The sequence below is a fragment of the Salvelinus namaycush genome, chromosome 40, assembly GCF_016432855.1.
Source record: "Salvelinus namaycush isolate Seneca chromosome 40, SaNama_1.0, whole genome shotgun sequence".
In the NCBI taxonomy this organism is placed as follows: domain Eukaryota; kingdom Metazoa; phylum Chordata; class Actinopteri; order Salmoniformes; family Salmonidae; genus Salvelinus; species Salvelinus namaycush.
The window spans coordinates 16,714,633-16,724,893 of NC_052346.1; the positions used below are offsets into that span (position 1 = coordinate 16,714,633).

At 41.7% G+C, this 10,261-nt stretch overlaps 2 protein-coding genes across 2 annotated transcripts in view; both read right to left on the reverse strand.

Annotated features, from left to right (window-relative positions):
* Positions 1–1,412, reverse strand: part of LOC120033270 — a 117,190-nt gene extending 115,778 nt beyond the window's left edge. The window contains exons 1-3 of the mRNA XM_038979544.1: positions 1,300–1,412; positions 1,032–1,055; positions 826–882 (exon numbers count right to left, since the gene is read on the reverse strand). Of these exons, the coding sequence (XP_038835472.1) occupies positions 826–882; positions 1,032–1,053 (79 nt within the window). The 5' untranslated portion in view covers positions 1,054–1,055; positions 1,300–1,412. The remainder of the gene's footprint in view (positions 1–825; positions 883–1,031; positions 1,056–1,299) is intronic.
* On the reverse strand, positions 1,400–10,261 carry LOC120033361. The gene is made up of 5 exons (XM_038979676.1): positions 10,091–10,261; positions 6,631–6,918; positions 6,137–6,403; positions 5,921–5,986; positions 1,400–1,523 (listed from the first exon to the last, which is right to left on the reverse strand). The coding sequence occupies exons 1-5, from the start codon at positions 10,155–10,157 to the stop codon at positions 1,513–1,515; spliced, it is 699 nt and encodes a 232-aa protein (XP_038835604.1). The 5' UTR covers positions 10,158–10,261; the 3' UTR covers positions 1,400–1,512.

Genomic DNA, 10,261 nt, shown 5'->3' on the forward strand with positions numbered 1-10,261 from the left:
TACATCATTTAAAGCACATTTTCCTTGCAGATTCCAACCTTATAATACACATTTTATATACGCTAACCCACACACTGCTAACTTTAAACTCACATGAATAATCATCACTTTCTCAAACTGTGTTTCTCATACTGTGTTTCTCATACTGTGTTTCTCATACTGTGTGTACAACTAGCCTAACTTGTTCTCAACTAGCATACCTGGTTAAATAAATAAATAAAACATGTCACAAAAGCTTGTTCTTCAAATAAATGTCACCACTAATAATATGAGAAACACATTTCTGGCAACATCTCCACATATCTGCATTGTCAAAATGTCCCCATAGAAGTACCATGTAAAAGGTGTGTTAGTGTTACTACCTGTGTTAGTAAGCTGGTTGTTATTACTCTGATTCATGGAGTAATCTCTAGAAGACTTCTCCCCTACAGCGCTGTAAACTGTAACCATGGCAACCCCAGAGAGAACCCATGAACATCCACTACAGTGTGATAAACAGTATCCGGGGCAACAGAATTCTGATTGTTGCCTACATTCCCTGTAAAGGGAAATACCATCCATCAACATTGTTTACAGCAAACAGAGTAGAAGAGGTTCCTTGAATTTAGGAGGTATTTGCCCTTTAAAGTTTGCATAAGGTTACGATGAGAAAACTTGGAAATATTCTGGGTTGTGGGATTACATCTGTGAACTCACACACTCTCTATCACAGTGCATGGAAGTATGTGTTTATAGTACAGTACATGAATAATGTTGTGTTTGTATTACTTTGGGGACCTTGTCAGCAGGTTGAATATGGACCAGTCTAGTTAAGGTAACACTTACCAAACATTCCACCAAAATACTTTCTCAAAAAGTCAATCCAGGTGTTTTGGGGATATCCTGAGATGAAAAAAAGACAAAAATGTAAGACATTATTAACATTTTTCATTCAAATGGTTTTGTTTTCACTGGAATCCAAATGTTCTACCATTTTTGTGAACCAGTGAGTATGAAAAATTGAGACAGGAAGAGACAGAGAATTATCCTACCTGTCTTTTTCTTCCACACCATTCCTGAGGAGTAAAAAAATAAATGTGTTATTTTCCAGGTTGATCCATGGTTCTGTATCTTATGTGTTAGGTTTAACAGCTGACGATGAATGCAAACTATGCTATATAAATCCTACACGCGCGTTGAAATAAAAGGCATACATCAAAGGATTTACTAAGGCCTACAATCAACAAGGACGCATGAAGACAAAAAAAACTACAAGAATTACGAAAATCACAAAATCTACACATGCTTTTTTAAACGAACCTAAGGCTGCTTCCGTGATTCAGCACCGCCTCAGGACAGCGCCTCAGGACAGGTAGGCATAGTGGAGCTCCGTGGCGTGGTGCTGAATGGACAGCGCCTCAGGACAGGTAGGCATAGTGGAGCTCCGTGGCGTGGTGCTGAATGGACAGCGCCTCAGGACAGGTAGGCATAGTGGAGCTCCGTGGCGTGGTGCTGAATGGACAGCGCCTCTGTCTAGTAGACAGCTATATCATGATTTAGTTTGTGGGCAGTTAGACATTTTTTGGGCATGGTTACGTAGCCTACAATGCGTATATGAAAATCATTACTGACACGCAGAACTTTAGAAATGGTAGGAATAATTGTAAATTGGCTCTCCAGATGAAAAAGGTTGCCGACCCCCTAGACCAGGGGTGTCAAAGTCAAATGGACGGAGGGCCAAATAAAAAATTTAGCTACAAGCCGAGGGCCGGACTGTTCGAATGTTCATTGAAAAATTTTTAAATGACGCATATAGTCTAGTGAACCTAATTGAACCTACTGAAAACCTAACAAATATATTCCAATATGATCAGATAAATAAAGCAATATTTTCTTATGGCTCTGTCAGTAATCTTTAATTTTCAACAGACACAAAAGACAAATTTCCTTTATATAAAAATCCCCATAACATGAACATTAAATGAAAGAAACCGGTATTCAAGGCACCATCAGTAGCCTATATTTTCTATTTTAGCAAAAGTGGGCTAAATTTACTTCAAAGAAAAAAACAATAATAGCAATTTTCTATCATCCACTCAACTGAAATATTTTTAAAATATAATTGGATTGAAATACAATAAAATAAAGTGCAAAAATCTATTAATCAAAAACAACACTTTGTTTAAGGAGAAGTAACATGCAGTGAAAACAAATATTAAACTTTAACTTTTAAACTTGAACTGAGTAAAAACTCTAAATATGTGATTGCACAGTAATGTTCACTTGTTTGAGGTTGAGGGTGATACTTGGTGGTGTCCCATCTTTTCCACAAGTTCATCAATGTTCGGGGTAAGGCTCTGAGCTGAGGAAATCCTCAGAATTGAGTGGAGGTGTTCAGCAGTAAGTCGACTTCTGTGTGATGTTTTGTTCAGGTTCATCAAAGAAAACAGTTGTTCACACAGGTATGTGCTGCCAAACATAGACAACGTTTGAGCAGCCTGGATGCGCAGCTGGGGCATTGTGTCGGGGAGGAAACGGGCGAACTCCGCAGCACCCACTGCCGCATATTTTGCCCTCAGTGCATCATTGCATTGGAGGTCAATCAACTCCATTTGGAGGTTTGGTGGTGAGCTTTCCACGTCAACAGCAAATGGGTTACCGAGCAGTTCCAACCTGCTTTTTTGTGCTTCAAAGTCAGCAAATCGGCGTCGAAAGTCAGCGGCAAGCATACCTATTTTATCAGCCAACTGTGCGCTCGGGAACGCACTGGTAGAGAGCTTCTCTTTCATGGTCTGGCAGCTGGGAAAGTGGCTCAAATTTTCTTTCCGCATCTGCGTCTCCCACAGAGTCAGTTTGGTTTTAAATGCCTTCACTGTACTGTACATATCAGAGATGACATGATCCCGACCCTGCAGCTGCAAGTTCATTGCATTCAGATGACTCGTAATGTCACACAGAAAAGCCATTTCACACAGAAACATTTCGTCTCGGAGTTGTGTTGTGTCTTTCCCTTTGCTGTCCAAGAACAGACAAATCTCCTCACGAAGCTCGAAACATCTTTGAAGCACCTTTCCCTGGCTTAGCCATCGCACCTCTGTGTGATAAGGCAAATCACCATGCTCCGTTTCTAACTCCGTCAGAAATGCCTTGAACTGGCGGTGATTCAAACCTTTGGCTCTGATAAAGTTAACTGTGCGCGTGATGATGCTCATTACATGCTCCATTTTCAAGGCTTTACCGCACAACGCTTCCTGGTGTATGATACAATGATAAGCTGTCAGCTCACCTGTCGCGTTTTCCTCTTGCATCTTTTCCCGTATCTTCGCCACCAGTCCGCTCCTGTGTCCACACATCGCAGGTGCTCCGTCGGTTGTCAAACCCACGAGTTTTTCCCAAGGCAGCTCCATCTCATTTACACATCTTGACACCTCTTCATACAAATCATGCCCCGTAGTTGTGCCATGCATAGGACGTAAAGCCAAAAACTCCTCTGTCACGCTTAGGCTGGAGTCCACTCCGCGGATGAAAATTGACAACTGGGCAATGTCAGAAATGTCGGTGCTCTCATCCACAGCCAAGGAATATGCAATGAAATCTTTTCCCTTTTTCACAAGCTGCTCTTTTAGATTGATGGACAACTGGTCTACTCTCTCGGCAATGGTGTTTCTGCTCATACTCACATTTAAAAAGAGTTGCCTTTTTTCTGGGCAAACTTCGTCACAAACTTTAATCATGCAGTTTTTGATGAAATCCCCCTCCGTAAATGGCCGGGCTGATTTAGCGATCTCTTCTGCCAAAATAAAACTGGCCTTGACAGCAGCCTGGCCTTGTGATTTGGCTTTTTTGAACAGAGCCTGTCGAGATTTGAGGCCTCGTTTTAATTCCTCTGCCTTTTGTAGCCTTTGTTCCATGTCCATATTCTTGTTTTTGTCCGCGTGTTTCGTTTCATAATGTCGTCTCAGATTATACTCTTTCAGTACCGCCACACTTTCTCCACACAGAAGACACACAGGTTTTCCAGCTACCTCCGTGAACATATACTCCGACTCCCACCTTGTTTGAAACCCCCGGTTCTCAGTGTCCACCTTCCGTTTTGCCATTTTTGATGGGTATCTGAAAGTTAATTTTACTGTGATGCTGACGACTGCTGTGCCAATAAATATTGAAATGAAGCAGCCTACTGCTCGGTGCGTCACCGTTGCATTGTGGGAAATGTAGTATTGGTGCGTGTAAAAGATCTGCGGGCTGCCGGCTTGCTGCGGTCTGCGGGCCGGTTCTAATAATAAATCAAGATCATCCCAGGGGCCGTAAAAAACCTTCTCGCGGGCCGGATGTGGCCCGCGGGCCTTGACTCTGACATATGTGCCCTAGACTATAGTCACCCTTGTGGAACGGCGCATATAGTGTAGCTCTATAATGACTTCCCACCAACGGTCTTTGTAGAAAGTGGGAAGAGCACGAGACAATGTTGGTGGGAAGTCATTAGTGTCTTCAACAACACAGTAGGAGAGAACACAAACAGACTAAAAACCATAAGTAGCCTAGCTTTATAAAACAAACAGGACATGTATTTTGGGGAAGTTGTTCAGTTGTGTTTAGTTTTATAACAAAACATGAAACCAAAATGGCACAAGCTTCCTGGGCCGAATGAATGAAAATACCAATTAGCCTACAGCTATCACAACCTATGTTTTAATAGAAATAAAATGGCTTTTGGTTTCCATTGGTCACCAAAAAGGAGGACTCCCCCACCTCCCAATTCCCTGGCTATCAGATTACAACACGGATGACAAGGCCGAATCCTGACATCAAATTCAAAGCAATCGGTGACCGGCCTAAACTGCTGACCAGCAAAACAAACTGTCACTCTCTGTTCTCTGCTTTCTAAAAGTGACAGAAGAGGCACCATGCTGGCAGCTGCTCACCAAGCCATGCCAATGACTTTAGTCTACTTTTTTAGTCTACTTTAAATGATTGTTCTTGAGTGACTGCCAGACCCTGCTATACCCAATGGACGCCCCCAGGGTTAGGAGTGACTGATTACATGTAACCTACCCAACCCTGGAAACTCTCTACTTCTTATGGTAAAGCCACCCACACACACACACACACACAGCCAAAATGAACCATCCTTTTATGGCCCTGCAGATAGGCCTTATGCACAGTCACATATTATAGTTATAGTGGATGGGTCGATATAGTATCGAAAACGTAGCATACTTGTGCGACTAGGGGAGAATATCAATGGCATACTCCTTGCATCCTCTCTCCTACTTCTCAAAACACATTGGATGAGAAAGCCAGAGGTCCCTCCCCTCTGACCTTCTCCTCCAATGGGTTTTGAGAAGGAAGCGAGGAGAGAGGATGCGAGGAGTATACAATTCAGATTCTACCCATGGCTTATTATTAGCAGTTTTATAACATTATGTTTTATTCAACCCTCTTCCATGCTAGCATCGCCCAACTGTCCCCCGCACACTTTGCTTCTCTGCCATTGGAAATGAATGGCTTTCCGTGGTTTCATCACCCATATCGTCTTCAGAGGCACTGTGAGCCTTTTCTTTAAAGTCATGTTTGTAGTTTGTTTGTAACAAAAGTTGTATAGTATGTTGACTGTGGCTATGTCTTCATATGTATAGGTTAACACAAAGTAATTACCATTATTTTAAATGATTAATTCAGATTAGGATCATCCATACTGTGCCCGGTCCAAATTGGTGCCTCCCTGTGACACATTACGAAGACTGTGCCTTACGGCAGGTGGTGCATCTAACCCCTTGTCTTGACTGTAACAGTAGCCTGAACAGTACTGTAAATACAGGTAGAACAGGTATCCCCTTCAGGGGGTATAGCTCACTGTTGTTGCTGCTGTTATGTCAATCTGTGCTTCACAACTATGTACATGTGCAGTGCTCTGTTACTATAGAAGTACTGTTCTTACCTGTTATGGCAAGCACTAATATGGTAACGATAACACCAACAACAATAGCACTGGTATTGGAAGGCTCTGAAATGAAAACACATTTTGAATTGATACTTTGACAGGAGTTGATCAGGAATTCAACATAGTGCAGCATTCAAAATGTCCTATAACTCTAGCAGTGTTACTGACATATCAATACATAAGACTGTAACACACTTATGAGTGTCCACTCACCTGAACCAAACAGCTCTCCAACTGGCTCACTGACTTCCACACTAACAGCGTTATTCAGCTTGCAGATGTACTTGTAACTGTTGGTTGATTTGCCAGTGTCGCTCTTAGAGACATTCCTCTGTTTGTATAAGACCTCCCATGCTCTCTCTCCCATTTTCCAGATGTAGGTGACTGGTTCAGCATCAGTGGTGTCACCTTCACAGGTCAGAGTGCAGGAGGTTTTGTCTGGGTTACAGGAAGAAGTGATGGTGGGTTTGGGGACTGCCTCTGTAAATAGAGGAAAGACACAGGAATCATTAGGGAAAATGCTTGTGAGGCACTACAATACATAACCTGCTGTTCCTACACAACCACACACATGTACGCACGCACACACACACATGTACGCACGCACACACACACACACACACACACACACACACACACACACACACACACACACACACACACACACACACACACACACACACACACACACACAGAGAAACACTTACTGATAACAGATATGTTATATGTCTTGTCAAGTAGTTTGCTGTTGAACTCCACAGAATAAACTCCACTGTCTGTTTTCTTCAATCCACTGATTCTCAGCTCTCCAGTATTCTGGTCCAGGGTTGTGCGGCCTTTGAAGCCAGCATAGATGTCCAGACTACCACCAAAATCCTTGTCCCGCTCTGCCACCTTATTCTTCCCATGCTTCCATAGGATGCTTGTGTCGGAGTCAGGCACTGTGGACTTGTCTGGTTTTAACAGGAGCTCACCTCCCACTTTATGATAAAGATCTGGAAAAGCAGACATTTCATACATGTATCAGAGTATCAATGTATCCAGGGTAACACATTAGGGTATAAATACGTAGTCCTAACCCTATTGGCATTGAATTGGCATTATTATGAACCTTTTATTGTCTATAATTCTGCTTGCTGGTTGTATCTGGTCTATGTAGACAGCCCACATTGACTAGTATGTTCCCCCTCACCACCACCACTGGAGCAGAAATGTATCTAGACTACACCACATATTAAAGTATTTGTCTACACCCTGTCCACTATCATATCACTAGCTAGGTTTCTATCCAATTTGCGACAGATTTTCATGCTATTATTCTAAAAACTGCATAAAACAATAATCACATTTTCCCACCAGAGATATGTTTCCATCAGACTGACTTTTTGATGATAAAAGTATTTGAGTGATGAGGTAGTGTACATAGCCCTCCATACCTCTCTGATTCAGAGGGGTTGGGTTAAATGCGGAAGACACATTTCAGTTGAATACATTCAGTTGTACAACTGACTAGGTATCCCCCTTCCCTTTCATTTTACATTAAAATAACTTTTGCAGATAAATTCCCATGTACCAAATTAAAAATACAAGTTTAAATGGGTTCCATCGCATTTTCAACTCTACTGATGGTTTGTCACAAACTGCTACGTTATATAGACTGTTGTGTTATATAGACTGTTGTGCGTTATATAGACTGTTGTGCTTTAAAGACTGTTGCGGTATAAAGACTGCTGTCTGTTGTGTTATACAGACTGCTGTGTTATATAGACTGTTGTGCGTTATATATTTTTATTTTATTTCACCTTTATTTAACTAGGCAAGTCAATTAAGAAAAAAATATTATTTACAAAGACAGCCTACTGGGGAACAGTGGGTTAACTGCCTTGTTCAGGGGCAGAACAACAGATTTTTTCCTTGTCAGCTCGGGGATTCAATCCAGCAACCTTTCGGTTACTGGCCCAACGCTCTAACCACTAGGCTACCTGCCACCCCAGACATATTGCCACGCCCGCTGCCCAAGTTGTGGGATTCCAAAACACTTATTCACTTGTGATTTGAAACAATCTATGGCTTTTTTTAAAGAAGCTAGAAGAAGCTCTGTGGCTAAGTCATGCTCTCTGGTGAAGTATTTTAATGATCCTCTGTGGCTAAGTCATGCTCTCTGGTGAAGTATTTTAATGATCCTCTGTGGCTAAGTCATGCTCTCTGGTGAAGTATTTTAATGATCCTCTGTGGCTAAGTCATGCTCTCTGGTGAAGTATTTTAATGATCCTCTGTGGCTAAGTCATGCTCTCTGGTGAAGTATTTTAATGATTGTCTGTGGCTAAGTCATGCTCTCTGGTGAAGTATTTTAATGATCCTCTATGGCTAAGTCATGCTCTCTGGTGAAGTATTTTAATGATCCTCTGTGGCTAAGTCATGCTCTCTGGTGAAGTATTTTAATGATCCTCTGTGGCTAAGTCATGCTCTCTGGTGAAGTATTTTAATGATCCTCTGTGGCTAAGTCATGCTCTCTGGTGAAGTATTTTAATGATCCTCTGTGGCTAAGTCATGCTCTCTGGTGAAGTATTTTAATGATCCTCTGTGGCTAAGTCATGCTCTCTGATGAAGTATTTTAATGATCCTCTGTGGCTAAGTCATGCTCTCTGGTGAAGTATTTTAATGATTCTTTGTGGCTAAGTCATGCTCTCTGGTGAAGTATTTTAATGATCCTCTGTGGCTAAGTCATGCTCTCTGGTGAAGTATTTTGAATGTTTTTATTTAGACCAGAGTAATTATATAATTGTGGCAAAACAATCTGTTCAGTCGTGTGATCAGGTGCCACAAAAAGGGACTTTGGAAATGTAAAATTGGCTCAGAACAGGGCAGCACGGCTGGCCCTTAAATGTCCACATTAATGACATGCATGTCAATCTCTCATGGCTCAAAGTGGAGGAGAGATTGACTTCATCAATACTTGTTTTTGTAAGAAGTGTTAGAAGCTGAATGCACCAAGATGTCTGTTTAAACTACTAGCACACAGCTCAGACACCCATGAATACTCCACAAGACATGCCACCAGTCTCTTCACAGTCCCCACGTCCAGAACAGACTATGGGAGGCGCACAGTACTACATAGAGCCATGAGTACATGGAACTCTATTCCACATCAGGTAACTGACGCAAGTAGTGGAATCATATTTAAAAAAACAGAAAAATACACCTTATGGAACAGCGGGTACAGTGAAGAGACACACACACAGGTACAGACACACACATACACACACAAACGTTAGCACACACACTCTACACACGTACATTGTAATATTGTTGTATGGTGGTATTATACATTTTGTATTGTAGATATGTAGTGGTGTAATAATGTTATATGATGTACTGTTTTATATATATTTTTTTTGTGTAATGTAAAGTGCCTTAATGTGTTTGGACCCCAGGAAGGATAGCTGCTGCCTGGGAATCCCTAGTACATACTTTAAGGGAAGCCAGCATCCTATATCTGGCCCATTTATCTTAAGCTGTCTGGACAGAAATAGTATGACATGCCACACTCTTTTGGTCCAGACAGAATCAGATACATTGTTTATGTCGGCGTGCGTCTCAGTCAAATAAATGATCAATATTTCAATATTTTATTTGGATGGGCCCACCTAAGGCTCGCCCATAACGCCTTGCCTGCCATGATCACGCAGACCCTTCTGTAGGTTGTAGCCTTGGTTAGGCCAGGATTCAACATCTGATAACTTCCTGAAGTTGGCTCTGTGTGTAGCTAAACGGAATAGGAAGGGTGCGGTCCGTAACGTAACCCACATATACGTCGTTTAAAACCATTCTTCAATAGGAAGAGCGTGTTTAGGCTATGTCCATCACTCCATAATGTCGTTTATGATTTCAGATTGCCATGTTTCTTATTTTCTTTTATATGAATCCCACTCGGCGACTGCAGCGCATTGTTCATAAGGCGCGTGATTTTACATATTGTAACGACCCTGTGTAACACAGGGTCGTTACAATATTGTTCATTGTTCACCCATTGCTCATGATAATCAAATATTATGATGTAATGTTGTAGACTAGGCTATACAACTAGAACACAATAGAAAACAAGTAGCCTAACAAATATTAGGTAGGCCAAAAGCTACGTTCGACCTGCCAGTCGGTTCAACTTACCTCCGGAGACCACCGTTCGAGCCAGATAAAGCCAGAAGCACAATATGATGAGCGTTAGTTTAGACATATTTGTTAGTTAGTTCGTTCGTTTATTTAGATAATAAATCAAATTAAGTTCAAATGAGATATGCTAAAACACTGTGTGGTTTCATAACCTAGCCTACCGAGGTT